At 36.5% G+C, this 18,860-nt stretch overlaps 1 protein-coding gene across 1 annotated transcript in view; it reads left to right on the top strand.

The window, feature by feature from the left end:
• The window catches only part of IL17RD (interleukin 17 receptor D), a 45,799-nt gene that overhangs the window by 19,124 nt on the left and 7,815 nt on the right, over positions 1–18,860 (top strand). Inside the window, exons 2-9 of the mRNA XM_054162286.1 lie at positions 8,052–8,109; positions 11,305–11,430; positions 13,904–14,022; positions 14,447–14,567; positions 15,635–15,679; positions 15,774–15,925; positions 17,565–17,630; positions 18,185–18,239. Of these exons, the coding sequence (XP_054018261.1) occupies positions 13,975–14,022; positions 14,447–14,567; positions 15,635–15,679; positions 15,774–15,925; positions 17,565–17,630; positions 18,185–18,239 (487 nt within the window). The 5' untranslated portion in view covers positions 8,052–8,109; positions 11,305–11,430; positions 13,904–13,974. The remainder of the gene's footprint in view (positions 1–8,051; positions 8,110–11,304; positions 11,431–13,903; positions 14,023–14,446; positions 14,568–15,634; positions 15,680–15,773; positions 15,926–17,564; positions 17,631–18,184; positions 18,240–18,860) is intronic.

The following is an 18,860-nucleotide window of genomic DNA, read 5'->3' as shown; positions in this document are numbered from 1 at the left end:
GAGTGGTGAAAGTTTGTTTGAAACTGGTACATGAGAATTTGGCAAGCAAATAATTGATTGTTCTTGGAATTGAACCATATTGCTTATGAATTCTCAGTTTTAGGATCTTATAGATGAGTACAGTTGTGTGTTTTTAAATCCCTGAGAACAGGTTTTTATGTCCAAAATAATTGCATTACTTCAAAGGGAGGGATTAAGATGGAACAATCCCAAATCCTGTCTACTTTAAAAGTTTTATGAGTTCTGTGGCACTCTGATCAGTAAAGTGGAGACCAAAACTTAGGTCTGTTTATATTGGTCCAACAAAACCAATTTGCGTTAGTTTTCTTTACAGTCATGAGCTCCTGTGGGGAAAAAATAAAGTGTTGGTGTGTGTATATATGTATAATACTTTCCCTAGTTGTGCCTGTATGTTTCATTCATGTAAGGAAAAATTAAAATGAAGTTTTAAAGAATGTATCTCTCATATTTTACAGCCGCAAAGCTTTTAAAGAATTTCAGTGACTTTCAAATAATGCAGGAGAAGGAGCAGGACTGAGGGAAGGCATCATGTGAATAGACACAAAATACATGTGCTATGTAAAATTTTTCACACTCCAGCCTGTATGTGATGTTCTACTTTAAAGATTTTCTTGCAAGCAGCTGTTCTTAACGTTTTCAGAAGTTAGAAGTTGGATAAACTCATCCTGTGGTGCAAATGGAGCATCTGCTGTCTGCTTGCTCTGACTTTGCTTGCAACGGTTATCACCAACAATGCAGTAGATTTCAGATTAGAATTTTTTAGCTAGGATTGTTATGAATAAAGCAGTTAACCCAGTTCCCCTCAGAGTTGTTAGGGATTTTGTGTATGCGCTTTGACATTGGATTTGAAAAGCGAAGAGACAAAAAGCCCCACTCTGAAATAGTCGTAATTGTGATTTGGGTTCTGGCGGAGGCTTAAAACTGAACCTACAAAGTCACTCTTAGTTGCTTTTACAGATTTTCTATTTCTTTGGATGGAACCTGGGATCAAACAAAGAGCTGGTGTTAGGAATTTTCAGTTTGAAAGGTAGGAACCTGGCAGCAGAATGTGAGCCATTTATGATTCTGGAAATAAATTCCTTTAGTTATTCTCCATGTGCTATTGCATGTATTCAGATTTAAAGGAAAATAATTTCTTTTTGGATCTGGCTATCTTCAAAATACCAAGGTTTGCTGCTTCTCTTAAATCAATATGTGCATAAAATACTGAAAAATAATGCTTGTAGCTCTGAGGTATTGTTTATCTTTGCTTTCTTTTTTCCCAGGTGATCTCTCCTCTGAAAGCCACATACTTTCTTAATATGATAAGCAAAAGAAATGGATGACCATACCCATGTGTTAGATCCCTATGAATATAAATAATATGTATCAGTTTCTCTCCTACTTCAGTCACCACATAAAATTTTTCGTTGATTGTCTTCTAACTGCCTTTGAACGCCTTTGGGAGACCAAAACTCTGCCTCCCGGCTTGTGGCTCTGCATGTTTGCACATCAGGTGGACAGTCAAATGAATGGAAATACATTGTTTAGCTGTTTCCTAGACAAGTTAGATTAGAAGTGTTTGGACATAAGCAAAAATTCATTGCTTATGCAGTTGTTCTAAGTGTGGCAGGCTAAGACAAGTCTTCAGACAGGTTAATTGAGGTTGCGAATAATTTCCCACCATAATAAGAAATATATTCTGTAAGTAGAACAATTAGGTATCTTGTTAATTTTACAATATTGCTGTGGTTTATGTTAAGCAGTAATCATGCATGACAGGCTTCATTAATTTATCCTTCATTATTTCAGATGTGAATTATTCTATCTATTTGTTGTTTATAGTACAATTCAGTGATTCTCAAGCTAGTATGTGCTGGGTCCTTCTAAAAACAACTTTACCATTTTCACTTCCCTTCCTTTCCAGTCACAGTCACCATTTGTGCACCTGTCTTGGCATTGCTTTTTCTCCCCCTCCCTTTCCCAAACACCTCATCTTTTCTCTCAGCTCTCCTGCCAGGGGTCATATCCCACAGTTAAGGGAATGACGATTTAACTGCAGACTTTTGGCTTTTGTCCAAATATCCTGAGACCAGCACATTTCAACAATGCTTGTGGGAAATGTGCACTGTTGGAATACATTTCTTCTGTTGATTTTCTGGGGACATTTTTTTGTTTGGTTTAGTTTTTGTTGTATTTTTAGAAAGCTTTCAGTTTAACAAACATTAGTCACACAACAAAGTTGGGAAAAATGAAGTGTGATGCAGCAAACTATAGAAAACCTCTTAGGCAAACTTCCAAGTTGCTTGAGAGAAGGAAGAGGTGGTACTCTTTTTCTGTGATCCTTTGCTGCATTGAGTTCCTGGGCTTGACTCAGAGATTTAAGATTTTCACGGTAGGCAGCAAACAGTATAGATTAGACTTTGCTTCTATTGTTGTTAAATTGTGGCTTTAAGAACTGTCTGTTCCTTTAAGTAAACGAGCTGACATACATTCAGTGAACAGCTGTATGGAGCCAGGTTGTGAACTGAAGAGTCAAGCTGTAAATACAGCTTCCTTACAATGATTTTTTTACACATTAATCTGATAGGTAAGGAAAGGTAGCCTTCCACACTGCCTTTTTAAAGAGAAACTAAAAGAGCTGGGAATGAGGCATGTGAAAGGGCGTTTCTACGGGGGGTGGGTTTTGTTTGCTTTGCTTTGTTTTAAGATAGGCTACACTGCAATTAGTGACTTTCAATCAGCATGTTTCACCCCAAAAATCTGTAAAGACCCCCATGAAGCTAGCTGACATATAAGTGTGTAGGTTTAGGGCCCACCTTATCTTCTGACAGGATTTAAGTCAACAGCTGTTGAGTTCAATATCCTTTCATGATAGGAAGAACTTGAGAAAACTGTATCTAGTTGAAATAGCAGCAGAACTTGTTCAGTACCAGTGTGTGAAGTCAGACATAAAACCATGGATAATGTCTTGATTTTGTGGAAAATGAGATATTTAATGATCACAAAAAGTCAGGACAATTCTTGCACAAATGAAGTAGGAGTTCCTTATTTTGATTTAGGGGAGCAAAAAAGCGCTAATCTTAAAAGAAAAGTTTGTTACCAAGATTTTTATGTAAAGCAGGCTTTGTGGGGGTTGGTTTGTTTTGTTACTAATTTGGGTGGTTTTTTTTCTTTGCCCTGTATCTTGGTTGTAGCTCACAGCATCTGGGCCACCTCTATATTCCTGGATTTGTATTTTTTATTCATTAGAGTTTTGACTCTTGATTTAGCACCCTTTTTAAAAAAGGCTAGCATGGATGCTTCATAATGTTCATTCCCAGTCACAGGGTTTAAACTGGAGCAAAAAAATCTGGAAGATGGAGAAGGAATATGCTAAATGTGAATATACCTGACAATGCTAAACAAAAGAAAGGCAGGCACAATTATACTTAGGTCAGCACATAGCTACTCCCTGGAAGGCTGAGTTGCACTGAGAAAGTCAAAACATTGTATATATTCACATGAATCTTCCAGTTCAGAGGAAGGGCCTAACTGATCTACCAGTCAACATAACACTCTGTCTGAAAGGGACAGATGTGTACAAGCAGTATGCCAAGACCTAGAGACTGACCACTGCATCTTCATCAGTAACATGGAAGAAAAATTTGGATCCTTGAACATGACAGGCTGTTCTTGACAAGGATGTGTTAGGGAAGAACCAAGCATCTACCTAACTTATCTAACAAGAGGATAATGAAGGGTTGGATTGATCATGAAGTTCCTTCATGCTCAGAAATGGTTTTCTTTCTCCCACAATGCATAGTTTATAATGAAGTAAAAACAGTGCTTTACCTTTCATATCTTAGGCTGAGGGCACATTCAGCTCCTCTGTGGCTGAACTTGTGTGTAGTGGCTGTAAAGATGAGGCAGTGAAACAGTAAAAAACAATAATGAGTAAACCAAAATCTGGTAATTTCTTGTCAGTCTTTAGATTCTTCACATAAGAAGAAACATAAAACATGCCCATTTATTAGAAGAAGTTTAAACAAGTGTTTTGAAGATTCTGGGTCCCTGCTTCAAATGTGAAACAGGCACAAAGGAGCCTATTGCTCCTTGAATTCACTTTTATTAAAACTTACTTCTCCAGTCTTGCTAGAACTTAAAAAAAAAAAGTTAATTTCACATGATTTGTGCATACAAAACAGGAATATGTACCTGTGTGTATAAAGGCAAATTGGAACAAAATGTATGGTTGAAGTTGTCAGTTACACAAAGGATGTAATCATAACAGTACGAACCCACCTACCCAGGGTTTAGAATTCATCCTGCACACAACTTACTCAGCAAATACTAGCATGTATTTTGTTCTGTTCTGTATGAAGCAATCCAAAATGCAGGCTGATCAATAGTGCAGGTGATTAATCTTTCTACTGATTACTATAGAAATAAAAAAATATATTAACTTGGTTAAAAGCATCAAGAAAGCTTTAAAATGAAAGAGCAGACATCAAATAGAAAGCTTTTAGTTTACTGAGCAATGAGTATGATAAACATTGATTATTCGTCTTGATGTTAGAGTTTAAAAACAATCGTCCTGTCAGTTTGCCTCCTGGGAGCATGAAATTAGGACCATGTGTGCGTTGATTAACAACATACGAAAGATGAATCGTGATTACTGTTTTGGTCTGGTGCACAAGGCTATGCTTGAGGGGTAGTGATTTCCTACCTCCTTTACCAGATCTCTGTAATTAGTGCTAGCATCTATCTCTGTTTCCTAGTATTGATGTTAAAGTGCCTATTCATGTGCATTGCCTTTATTGAATGAGTGTTTGCCTAACAGATGCTGAATGTTGGAGCGTATTTCAATATTAGTTGTAAAAATGGTTATTTATAGGACAGCTCCGCAATGACCAGTGCCCTCTTTGGCAGGAATTGTTAAATACAAAAAAATAGAGGTTACTTTCAAATATGAAACGTTTTATCTTCTAGATTAAAAGGAGGAAGGAAAAAATGCAACAATAAAAATTGAGCAGATTTTTTTTTTTAATCTTTCTGTTGTATTTAATTTATGCCTCAGAGGGCAGACATTGGTTAAATTTAACTCTTCTTGGAGGCTCAATTTGTTCCTGTGGTTAAAATTTCATATAAGCTTCATTTCTGGAAATTAATCCTAACTTTGTTCATCTCTGACATAGTAATGGTTTGAAAGAGTTGTCATAGCTGCATTTCATTAGTAATTTGTTACAATAAATGAAGCGAAGGTATTAGGAAAAAGAAACAAAAATACAGGCTGTAAACAAAAGTGCATGTTAACTTCATGTAAGAGGCTTTGGCATGTATTCATACAGTGTTGAAAGATGAATATTTAAAGCCAATTAAATACCTGCATATGCCTCGAACATCCAAGTGAAGAACCTCCTGTTCTTCAGGAGATTGTGTATTACTGTTATTCAGAACTGCGCTGATTTAAGGTATCATAGAGTCCTAACTGTCCAAGTTGTTAATGTGGGTTGAGGAACTGCTCCAACATTGATTTCAGATATGTGATACATTAAATGAAATTCTTTGTGGCTTGCTTGCCCAATATAGATGAAAGATTTGGATCTTAGTTTATTATGTTTTCACAGAATCACAGAATGTTAGGGGCTGGAAGGGACCTCAAAAGATCATCTAGTCCAACTGCCCTGCCAGAGCAGGATCGCATATACCAGCTCGCACAGGAATGCATCCAGGCGATTTTTTAATGTCTCCAGAGCTCATAGCATATGTGGTTAGAGCTTGAACTATGTGAGATGTCATGTTGTTATGGGTAACACCCAGCCCACCCTCCTTTTTTTTTTTTTTTTTTTTTTTGTGACAAATAAGAGTATTTGTAATTTCATCTGGGAGCATTTCAATTTTGATTATCTGTTAAAAGATCAGTGGTCTATAATTCTTGATGAAAATGTTTTGGCTGTTTTCTTTTCTGTGTCTTCTGTGTCTTCCACATTTCACACAGTGTGGAAGTGTGTGGACCAAAGGGATTTTATAGACAAGGCTGCAGGCAACGGAGACTTGCTTTCTAGTGGAGTTCAGAGTAAAAGAAAAGCTGCATGTAAATTCAACAAATGTTGATGGTTAATTAACTGAGAATGTAGAGCCCTAAGGCCATACCATCAGTATTGGTAGTTTCAAGTAAGATGCTCTAAACAACTTGTCTTAGCTATAAGCAATTTAAATATCACAATTCCTTTATGGCTTAAATACCTGGGAATGCTACCTGGAAGAATATATTTTTTAAACTTACAGCAGGAAGTACTTGGAGGATTAATATCAAAGTTTAATGTGACCAGATTGTCTGACTAGCTTGTATGTTTTTACTTACAACTCATATGACTATTACCCAGTTCAACTCTCTAAGCTGACCCTGATTCTCTCCCAAGTTACTGCAGCCTGTTTGCATCTTTTATACACTTGGGAGCAAAGTTTTACAACTAGTGAGTATCAAGTGCTGCTTAAGTTCAGCTGAGTTTGTCTTACGTTGTCTTCACTTTTTGCATCTACTTTGTTAATGACTGTGGTATTACTGATTAATACTTCTATTGTTATGTATTTTGTGATGTCATAATTTCAGTAGTAATGCAATTAAAGATGCAGTTAAAAGCCTTTCTATATTATGTATATTTTAAAAACATGGAATAGAAAAGATCCTGTGTAAAGAATTCAAACCCTTGTGCTAATTTTATGTGGGCCTTGGTCTTAAAGCTTCAGCTGTAGGACATGAAGATGGGTAACAATTAATTTGATGGTTTATCTGCCTTTATTTATAATACCTCAATAGTTATTTTTGGGTTTGGTTTTTTAAATTTGCATATTTCATATCAAACACATTATGTCTTTGTTTTACTGTAGTAAGTTAAATGAGACACAGTGAACATTTACACCTGACTGTGACAACATATAATGACTGTTGGGAGTCCTTTTATACTATTAAGCTCTGTCCTTTACATTTCAGCTGTAAACTTAGATATAATTCCATGTAAATGGGTAGTGGGTTTTGTTGGTTGTTGGCACAGATACATAAATTAGATATAAATGTGTAAAAAATATTTTAAAGAGGGGTAGATGTTGGCACATGTGTAGACACTGTACACTGATACTGTCTCAGTAGTAAGAGTCCCTCCTATATAGAATTCAACCAGGCTGTAGGTTTTGTGTACTGGCTTATTGTACCTCACCTTACGTTAAGCTTTGAGTTTTGGGTAGCTCTTGTGAGTACTGAATATTATTAGGGCTATGAAAAAGGTGACTTACTATAGGTGAATTCCAAGTGTGCTGAACATTAGGTGGGTTAGCTTGCCCAATTCACAAATAGATTTATGTAGAGTCCTTGAGGCACCTGTTAATGAGATGAGTAGTGTCTAGGAGGTGATGAGTGCTCTTTAATCAGTTGTTCCACTGTTTTGCTCCTACCTTTAATTTCTTTCCTGAAAATTACCTTCATCAAGAAAATAGAGCTAAATTGCTATGACCACAGTGCTTAGCAGTGACATTCCTTCTCTGTGTTTGAACTTTTGATACTCTTCAAATGACTCAGTTGATTCAGGCTGAATTTCTCCCTTCTCTTGCATTGTGTTTACCCTGGAGTACACAACTTGATTTGTCATTAAACCTTGATTGAAGCTGTGTTTTTTGTATGGACATGATTAATCTAAATGGTGGAAGTTCAGAATATCTCATAACTTTCCTCCAAAAATATGCTTCCGTGATTCATGTCCACTGGGCAAGTCATACTATTTAAGTCACAATTCCATGTCTTGATGCAAATACTATATCCAGACTTTAATTTCTCTTTGTTTTCACTTTTTTTGAGCCTTACATTTGGAAAACTGATGACAAATGAGTGCGTGCAGGTGTACACAGTCTGCTTTGCATTGTCTGTGTTGAGACTGATGGATGGTGTGCCCAAACAGAAAGGGAAAAGATCATGAGTTGTAACATCCTCCAACAACCTATTTACAAAATAAAAATCTACATAAGTTCAAAGTACCTTGACTTGTTCACATTATTTTCTTGATATGTCTCCACAGGGGCTGTCATCAGTCACCAAGAGCAATGGACTATTCAATATCACCTTTAAATATGACAGTAAGTTGAAAATTTGCACTGTATTCACAGGAATCAAGGGCTTCATCACACTTGTCTCAATATATAGCAATAGCTCTCTTAAAAATGGCTTTAAGAATAGCATGAGTTACAGAGCTCGGTTTATGATGGTTCTGGTAGATCTCTCCCTTCCTGTGTTTCAATTGTAATTAAACAAACGGAATAATTTGTGGCAGTTGCACTTTCAGATTTGGCGGTAAAAATACAGAGAATGGTTTTACTCTGTGAAAGAATGTAGTCATTGACAGGTTCGCTACATGCTGAGTCACAGGGAAGGAGTATTTCAAGCTTTATACATCTTTTCTGTGATGGATAGTTTTTGGGGAAGCAGTGTAAAGAGTGTCTGAAGGTAGAAAATGTGTAGTTTGTATATTAAAAGTCTGTCTTTGCAAAGATTAGTATTGAATATGAATGTTGAAGATGAATAGCTTCTCTTGATCTACTTGAAGTAGCTGGAACTCTTTTCTTAGCTACAGTGTTGAGGGCCCAACTTAGTGAAAGACTGCTATCTGCATTTTCGTTGAAGACAGGAGCAGATGTCTGTTTTGCAGCTCAAATAAGAAGAAAGTTATCTCTAGCCTAATAGCAGTATTACGCATGTGCAGCAATAATGCTTCAGACCTCTTCAGTTGTCTGCTAAATGGCTGTATGTTCTTGGTTTAATATCTTAAAAGTTTTTTTTATCATCTGTGTTGTCAAGTCCGTAAAGAATGGCTATTGACTACACTGGGAATTAATCCATCATCAATGTAAACTCAATGTACAGTAAAGAGAGGATCCTGATTTACAGAATTAATGTTTGTATTAATGCCAGTGCAAGTCACAGGTTGGTTTGTTTCTTGCCTGAAGGAATTGCCTCAGATGCAGGTAAGATTTTATCACTGAGAGCGCTTCTCTGGAAACCTAACCATAGTGCTTTTGTTTCCTTCTGATGTCCCTTGTACTTCTCTATGTTATTTTCTGAATTTGCAGTCCTTCACTGTGAATTTTTAAAAATCTTATTTATTGTTCATATTTAATTGAGCAAAATGTAAGTATGACAGATCGTGCGAGAGGTAAGTGGTCACAACAAAAGAGCTATGATGTTTTGTTATCTACATAGAAATAAGCAGGAAATAATAGCAGTCAGAACAAAGGTCCCCACATAAAATAACAAGTCCCAGTGCCTGTCATGTTTTTCCCATTAATGCTGGCACTAGAAACTGTAACCAATGACAAGTGTCAGTTAAAAATTCTGCTGGCACTGCCTGCTTCCTGGACAAAGGAGTTATTTGACTCCTGTAGTAGTAGGAAAAGATGTCAAGGCTCACTGATATCAAGGCTAAAGAGTTTGCGTAATGCAGAAATAAATACTACTTGTGAATAAAAGAATTTGGCTTCCTGGCTGTGGTTTAAAGGCTTTTATTTTGCCATGTAGAAACTCTAGCAAACTGTGGTTTATGTTCTTAAATTAGTTGGCTAGGTTATTTATTCAGGTGGAAACCAAATGTTTGTATGTTTACTTGTATTCAAATAAAAAAATGGTTTCCTACAAATTACAGTTTTCCCCTGCTGTTTTCTTCCCAAGTCTGTTGTTCTTGAAGAATGTAAATCAGTGACTCACAGTCAAACTTCAGGCATTTGTGCTGCATTCCATTTTGGCAAATTGTCATTTGACCATAAAATTTTAGTCACTAGGATCCAAAATCTTGGGCTTGCTATTAATTAGATCCAGACCAAACAAAAAGCTGTTAGTTCAAACTTTCCATTGTAAGAGATACTCTATTCTCATAAGAGGAAGTTCGTGCTGTCATTGAGTTCACTTGTAGCAGAAGACTTCTACAAACAGCAGAGTAAGTACTAGCCACCCAGCTTTTGTTCAAGGCAGTGTTGTACAAACTGTTCTTTTATTTGTGTGGCAGTTACATAAAGGACCCCTGACCATTGCTATTCATCGTAGAAAGTAATTTTCTAAAACTGCTCTTCAGTTAATCATTCTGCTTTCCTTGCCTTTAAGATCACAACTCTGAATTAACTTGGAATTTTCTGTGTTGTCTTTTCATAGTGCTTGATTTTTCATGTTTGGTTTCTACAAGCTCTGCATAGACAAATACATAGCAAATAGAGTATCTCAATTTTTTTAGATTTAATCAGGAGTCAATAATATATAGACTCTACTGGTGTCAACTTTTTCTGGATTTTGTTGGGTTTACTAGTTCAAAAGCAAAATGTTTGTGCATACACTTTTTGTGCTTACTGTGCTTCAGAACTATTAAATTCCCTGTTCCCTACTTCTCTTCTTGCCACAAAGTATGAACCTAAAGGCTTTTAAAGTAATAAAATTGGGGATTATTTGTTTTCTGATTTTGAATGTGTAAAAGCATGGTCAAGTTCAACAAGTAACAAAGGTTTTTCTTGTATTGCATTTTCTTAATGAAAGCTGAGGTTTACAGAGCCATAACTTTATGGAATACACTATATTTTGTGAGGGTATCGAGACAAAACCAGTTCCAGATGGATCATGGCAGGGGTGTGGCTACTGAATAGATGACAGATGAGATGGATCTTGGCAGTAGGTTCTTTGTGGTCAGGATCAACACCATCATGATTAAAAAGCACTTCTTGAGCACCAGTTCTAAGGCTTTACATTGCTCATTGTTCTCATACATGCCTGATCATTGACCAACATTCTCTTGCTCTAAGCGCTGTACATGCACAAAATTAATGACACGCTTCATATTCTTTTGAGTAATTAGTGAGGAATAACTGTTCTCTTTTCCAAGTCCTAGCACATGTCATTTTTATTCTTACTATGGTACAGGCTATGCTGGTATTATAAATGCATAATTTCCTTTGGAGTCTTGTGAAATGAAGCTCTGCAATGGGTGAAAGTGGTTGTGCTGAATTATTTGGAAAGTTTTGTGGTTTTCGGTGTCCTCAGAAAAGCTTCATCTAGATTTGCATACAGTACTTATTGTTGTAAATAGTGCACATGTACTTTTACTTTGCTTAATCTTGAGGAAATGTTAGGAAATTAATGTAGTCCTTTGTTTAGATGGAAGGGTGTGGGTCATGTAAACTGGTTGCTTGACTAGCTCTTTTGATGCTGTTGGCAGATGATGATTTTCTTGCTCTGATACATCACAAGAAGGTCAACAAGAATATTTTTCTTAAAGCATTTATTTCTCCACGTTTTAGACTGCACACCCTACCTGAATTCTGTGGGAAAGCACGTGATTGGAGATGTGCAGAATATAACTATCAGCCAGTATGCCTGTTATGAGCAGGTTGCAGTGACAGTATTTTGGGTAGCAAATGCTATTGGTGAGTATTAGAAAGAAATGGACTTATTAATTGGGTAATAAGTTCTTGTGGTTACTAAGTAAAATGATTAAATTATACTTGGTGTCATTGAAGCAAAAAAAAACTTAAGGAGGAAATTCTTAGATTTGCAAAGTTGCTATTTTTGCTCCCATATACTGCTTTTTACTATTCCAGTTTGCTGTATTTTTCCTGCTCCTCAGAAGTGTGTAGTTTCATTCCCTGCCCCAAGACATGGGTGCATCTGAGTGACATTGATGGAATTTAATTGCGGTCATGTTTGAAGACTCTTTAGGATGCAAATTCTTACAGGTGGAAAACATTATTTAATCATAGCTATGCCAACTTCAGTGTGTTTCCTTGTCACTAAGAATATTCCTTAGTCATTTCAATGTCACTGGAAGTACCTTGTTGCCCACTAGAGCAGTAGTCTCTGAAGTGAGGGATGTACAAGATGATCCATGGAGGCATGTGAAGATTTTAGAACTTCTCTTTATGGGTGGTTCAGATCTTGAAAAGAAAGGTTAAGCTTTGATAGTGTTTAACATATGGATTGACACTGGCACCCTTAGTCTCTGTGTCAGGTGTTTGCATTTCACGTGTGGTACGTGAGGTAATCCTCAAGGAAGAGTGATTGTTCTGCCATGTGGAAGGTTCAGAGTGGTGCCCTCGCTCTTTCATTTACTTTCAGAGTATTGTGATGTATTGCCTTGTAGGTATGCCAATAAATGCAAAGTAACTTAAATGTATGTAAAGCAACTTAATATAAACTCAGGTCTTCTGGTCACTAGTATTTAGCAAATAGAAGAATTTCCTTCTTGAATGTTTTTCATGCTTCATTAAAGAATTTTAACTGCAAAGGTGCTTTTCTGTATCAATGAAATAGAATTAAGCACAATATTGTCTCAAAAAATAAAATAGAAATCTGTTTTCATGTTCTTTTTCTCATACAGCAGAGTCTCAGCTTGTTATTTCATGGTTCATTACTTCCTCGAAAACCTTTTAGATCAGGTGTTTTCGTATGATTTACTAATAGCTGAAAGTTCCCATATATGTGGTGGGCTTATATCCTAAGTGCTGAGGTATGACTAATAATGCAAATGCGTACTTATTAAGCTTGATAATTTTTTTAAGCCTAGGCTTGCATTTATTAAATCAAACATTTCAATAAGAAAAATTGTCCTTTTCAAAAAGATGGCTAATTTCAGGGGTTTGAAAGAGTGTATGAAAATTACGCTTAATTCTGCAGAACATTGCAGTTGAAAGCCTTTGGTAATCTTAAGCTGCAGACTGGATGTATCAAATCTCCATGGGAAGCAAAGCCTGGTGCATTTTCTTTTAGTGATCAAAGGTTAATCCTTCAGAAAGCATGAGGACAGAACTGCTGTTGAAACATCTCGGGTAACATGGAGACCGGACACTTTCTCTTTCGTGGTCTTCATGTAAGCACAAATAGTGCTTTTGTTCCATAGAATATTAAGCACACATTGGGCAACGCGAAGTCTTCTACAGCATTAAAAGAGATTAAAACACTCCACAGACCTATGAAAATTGGAAACAGGTTGTACATTTGGGATTTTCTTCTTTTAATTACCAAGCATAGCATAAAGTAAATTTACTTAATTGTTATTTATTTAGCATTTAGCTTACAAATACTGTGGCAGTGTCTTTGATAAGTATGTAGTCTGCCATATTTAATGCTGTTGGATAGATGTAGTTAGATGGAGTAGTGATAGTTTTTCTTGAACAAGTATGCAGGGGCTACGAAACCTGAGCCATAGAGCTATTACAGGGTAACACTGGCATTGTCCTGTGACATTTGCATTGTTGTGACTCATTTTAGTCATGTTATGAAAGTAATTCCATGAGAACATCACAAAGAAATGCAAAGACACTGTAGTGAGAGTTGTGTTAGTGTAGCTTGAAGAATATGTATGTAGTTCTGATATTATAAATAACTGGAAATATTCATGCACTGGAATAAATTCCATTTCACTTAAGTCAATTTTCTGCTATCCCATACTATGCTAGCACTAAAGAAGTTGTAACAACTATCACTTTAATCTCATAGTCTCAAAAATGCTAGAAAGATGTTACGAAGGAATATTCCTGTGATTTGCTAGTAAAATGATTTATTTCATTGTGAATAGTGGAAATGTGAAGTTACTATGAATTATTCCAGAGTGAGATGAAGATAACGGTAACTTACATTACAGTAACAGTTTGGAAGCCACATCTGAGATGTGGGCCCCTCTGCTCTAAGCATTACACAAGTATGTGGTAATTGCATTCTTTGCCAAGGACTGGATTTTAAATAAGCAAGATAGCAAATGTTGGAAGAACTGACATTCAGCAACAGGTATTATAATCACAAATGTATTTGATACGAATGATAAGTTTTCTTTATAAATGACATAAAATGCCATTATGCATTTTGAAATACAGGTTTTGTGTTTAAATGCTCTGCTCTTTGCAGGGATTGAATACCTGAAGGGATTTCGAGTAATACTTGAGGAGTTGAAGTCAGAGGGAAGACAATGCCAGCAGATGGTTTTAAAAGATCCAAAGCAGCTCAGCCCCAGTTTTAAACGAATAGTAAGTACTTGGTTTCAAGAGAAGTTGTATTGTTGCTTAATTGTGTGAGTAGGCTGGGAAGTGTTTATATGTTGCATATAAATGTAAATGTGTCATTAAATTATGTTTTATGAGATGCAGGTTGCTTCCTAAAACTATTATTCTTTAAACTAATGATTGTTGTTGTTCTAGAGACAGATCTAGTCCCCTTGTATAGAAGCTTTTCTGAGGTTGGAAACTGTCATTTGGGTGACTGGAGTACATGTGCACATGGCTTAGTAGTTCATGTGCAACTCTCCACTGAGATTCCTCACATCAATGTGTAATGGAGGGGTAGATAAAGGACTTGTACCAATTTCTGCTTATGTGTGCAGGCTTGTTTTGAAAGATATATTCAGTTATAAGAGTTGATTTTAAAATATATTGCAATTTTATCTTTTTGTAGGGAATGGAATCCCAGCCCTTTGTAAATCTGAAGTTTGAAACAGATTACTTTGTAAAGATTGTTCCCTTTCCTTCCCTTAAAAATGAAAGCAATTACCACCCGTTCTTCTTCCGAACCAGACGTAAGTATTGCATACATTGGTATTTCATAGCGTCTCTTCACTAATGGGTGCCTTCCTCCCTGGCTTTCTAGTTTTCACTAATGGGTGCCTCCCTCCCTGGCTTTCTAGTTTTCCCAACAAAAGAATGTGGTAGATGGTGATGTTAAATGAGTCTGGGTTAAAATAGTTGCTGAGGTAGTCTTTGAAGGAAGATCTTAGTGTTAAGTGGAGAGAATAAATCTGTGGTGTGTAATAATACGCATTAGGCAAGAACCAGAAGAAAAGTCTCAGGTGGGTCTGAGATGATATCAGGTTTGCCTACGGTAGAACTACTCCCATAGTTCTCAGGAACTTGTGAATTGGTGAGTTCCTTCTCTTCCTTGGACATTATGAAGAAGCTTGGGTTTTCTTTGGTTTTGAGATCATAGTTTCAAAGTCATATATCTAGAGATAATTTTTTATGAGTACTTACAAAATTAGATACCAACAAACCAAGGTGAATTTGTCTGAATTACTTAGCATTTCTCATTGAAGTTAGAGAAGAAGAAATTTGAATAAGTTGTGTAGTGCTTAAATAGTATGATGAGAAGTTGCAAGTATACTTTGGGGTGAAATGTTGATAATTGTCCTGCTTAGTTTGTGGTGGTGTTTTTTATAGCCAAAATACCCACCCAAAACAAAATACTTTCTTGCAAGATTTTCAAGTGTCTGTTGATGCAGACCATAACAACATTTGTCTTTGTAGTAGTGTTCAGCATCCTTATTTACTCTTCAGTAAATGTATTTAAGGCTTGTTTCAACTTCTGCTGCTCTGCTGTGCCTGATGCCGTCCCATTTGCCTCACTAAGGAGCGCCATTTTAAAATGTAGAACCTGTGTTTCAGTTACAAAGAAGAGAAGGGACTTGAAATCATAACAAAGAACCTAATTTTGCAAAATAAATTTACTCCATCCATGTTAGAGAGTGGGAAAGAAATGGGAGCACTGTCTTCAAAATGATAAACTGCTTTCTTTTGCCCTGGTTATTTTTCTAATTAAGTACCATTTTGATACTGTATCTTAATCATTTTTTTTCCTGTGCATTTGTAGCATGTGAATTGTTACTACAGCCAGAAAATCTTGTCTGCAAACCTTGTAAGTAAATGTACCTTCTGTAAATTTGTCTCACAAGAAGTTACTGTACTTGACAAGTCACTTTTTTGCAATTAAGGAATGTCTTCTCTCACAGATTGGAAGCCAAGGAATCTGAATGTTACCCAACAGGGTTTCAACGTGCAAGTGTCTTTTGATCATGCACCTCTCAACTTTGGTTTTAAGTATTACTTTCTTCACTACAAACTTAAGCATGAAGGGTCATTTAAGCAAAAGACCTGCAAACAGGTATGTCACTGAGTTTTGCAACTCTTAAAAGCACAAACCCAACATTAGGTCATCTAAGGTTTCATGGACACTTAAAGCTTAATACAATGTGGAGTAGAATAGAATAAACCAGGTTGAAGATACCTTCAATATCCTCACGTCCAACCTATCATCCATCACCACCTAATCAACTAAGCCATGCAACCAAGCACCCCATCCAGTCTCCTCCAAAACACCTCTAATGATGGTGACTCCAACACCTCCCTGGGCAGCCCATTCCAATGGGCAATCGTTCTCTCTGTGTAGAATTTCCTCCTAACATCCAGTCTGAACCTCCCCTGGCGCAGCTTGAGACGGTGTCCTCTTGTTCTGGTGCTGGCCTATCAGTTCTAGAATTCTAAAACTATTTAGTACAATTTATGTAAATAATAATAGTATAGTGATAGCACTCATCAGTCAAAACCAGGCTTGAGGGCTTCATTGGAACAGGATTAGCAAATGGGAAGAGACTGTTCTCTGTCTTCAAGACCCTGCAACTAATTAGTACTTCCGACTGGAGTTTTATGATGATTGTTATACATATTATTTCCTACTTTTGTATTTCATCTTTTCACCTGTGATAGTTTTAGGCTATGCCTTTAAAATTTTGTTGCAGATTTCGAGCAGAAAAGTAGAAAAATGTAAACAATTCACTATCAGGTGGGAAAAGGAAAACCAAAGATAATTCTAAACAATTTCATTGGAGAAATATCTGCTATAAGACTGGTTGTACCAAAACACACTGGGGGGCTTCTCACTTCGTTGCTCTGGAGAGGATACTAACACTGCTTCTGCTTGACCTTGACTGCATTGTTTTGGTTAAGTCCAATGGCTACTTTTTCTCTGCTTCTTTCTCCCTTTTGGACAGGGGGTCAGGGGGGCAGAGAGACGGCTTCCTTGGTCTTCTTCATCAGGGGGGTTCTTGTGTTGTTTGTTAATTGTAAATATCTGTAAATATTGTAAATACTGTACATTTTATACACATTCATTGCATTTCATAGTAGATTGTAGTTTTGCCTATAAATACAGCTTTCATTTGCTTCCAACTGAGCTGGTCTGGAAAAGTTAATCTTGGAGGCGGGGGGGGGGGAGGGAGGGATTTTAACCCACCACAACACCAAATTTGACTACTTCAATGATTACCCACCTGAGATAGTATCAGAAGAAAACTCCGTTTTTAGTGCATGCATGGAATTACTCTCTGTGATTTGTACAGCTCTGTGCCTAAGTCTGTTTACAGGAGCTGCAATTTACTGTTGCTTTTTTTTCCCCTAACTTTCATTAGTATTCAATGGCTAGTTCGTTCTCAGTGGTCAAACCTTCATCCTAAGTCTGAAAGCTAGGGAGCTTCAGGGCATAAAGTAGAGTTTGTGTGTTAAACCAAATTGCTAAGACTTACACCACCACCCCCCACCACAGCCCCAATTGTTACTCATATTACAGAACTGCAGGCAAAGGATTGTTTTCCTTACATGTTTGAATGGAGAGACTTAGTTTTGCTGGTTTAAGGTGTCTTAGTATAGGAGGACACTGTATATTTCTAAAGCAAGGCAAATGTATTTTTCTTTAGGTTTTAAAAGCATGTGAATATCTTGCAAAGTATCCTCTTTTTTTGATACAGGAGCAAAACACAGATACTACAAGTTGTGTTCTTCAGAATGTCTCTCCAGGAGATTATATAATTGAGGTAATACTGAAAAATAGTCATTTGTACAACAACTGAATAAGTATGTTGATGGAGTAGTTAACTGAAATCAAAGTATTTCAAGCCATGGTGGTAAAATGGAACTTCAGACATCCTTACTGAAGTACCTTGGGGAAGTAAAGTTTTTTAGACAGATTGTTTTTGACTTTTCCATAGTTTTATTTCCCTAAGCGTTTAAAAGTGTCATCTCTGTTTTCAGGTGCAGTTGTGGGTCTGCATGATTCTTGGACTTAATTATTTATTTTGCTAAAAACTGGAATTCTGTAGTTTGGCCAATTTATACTAAAAAGCTGTGTGTTTCTCTTGATAATAACAGTGTGTGAACTCTGAAAGTTAATATTACAACATAAAAACATGTACCAGAGAAGACAAATTATTTCATTAATTACTAGTTGGTTGTGCTCTTTAATTTTAACTCGCTGAACGGTAACTTTTATCATATTTGGTAATCAGGGCTGTTATAGTTGTCCACATATAGCAGAAATTAAGTAAAAATACATTTCCACAAAATTTAATTCAACTTTTACTTTTCAAAGCTGGTTGATGACACCAATACAACAAGGAAAACGATGCACTATGCACTAAAACCAGGTAGGAATTATGTGTTTTTTAAATAGTATACAGCATTTACCATATTTATTTCCAACACCATTAAAACTGAATCGAAATTAATCTCAATTTGACCTGTGTCTATTTGCCATGATCAAGACTACTGAGGTAGTTGTGCTGTGGGTTTGGGGGTTTTTTGACCTAATGTTAAAAAAAAATACATACACACCTGCATCTCTGTACATGAATATTTAGTACAGTTTAGATCTGTATATCATTGGAAATCTTTATGGGAAAGTCACTTTTGTTGTATTTATGGCTATGAAGAATCATAGCCTGTACCCTAATTTTGTACAACTGATGCATGAAGTAGTGTGAAAAGAATGTAGTGAAACTGTGAGAGCAGCCTAAACATATTACCTGTCTGTGTACTTCAGCCCTGAAATCAAATCAAGCAGTCTGGAAAACATGTCAAGTTGGTGCTTAGCATGTCTGTATCAGACCAGTTACTGAGAAGCTAAATAGCAATTTCAGAATGTAACTGCAGATACAAAATATAGCTGCAGAGGAAGGCAAAATTGGCTGAACCCCAATGCTGATTGTTGAAGGTAATCTGTGCAGGAGGGCAGTTCTTTCTATGTGGTGAGTTCAGCACCCTGGAAC

Source organism: Dryobates pubescens, chromosome 1, assembly GCF_014839835.1.
Source record: "Dryobates pubescens isolate bDryPub1 chromosome 1, bDryPub1.pri, whole genome shotgun sequence".
Classification (NCBI taxonomy): domain Eukaryota; kingdom Metazoa; phylum Chordata; class Aves; order Piciformes; family Picidae; genus Dryobates; species Dryobates pubescens.
Note: the sequence above shows the minus strand (reverse complement) of the source record. Positions and strands in the feature narration are given on the sequence as shown.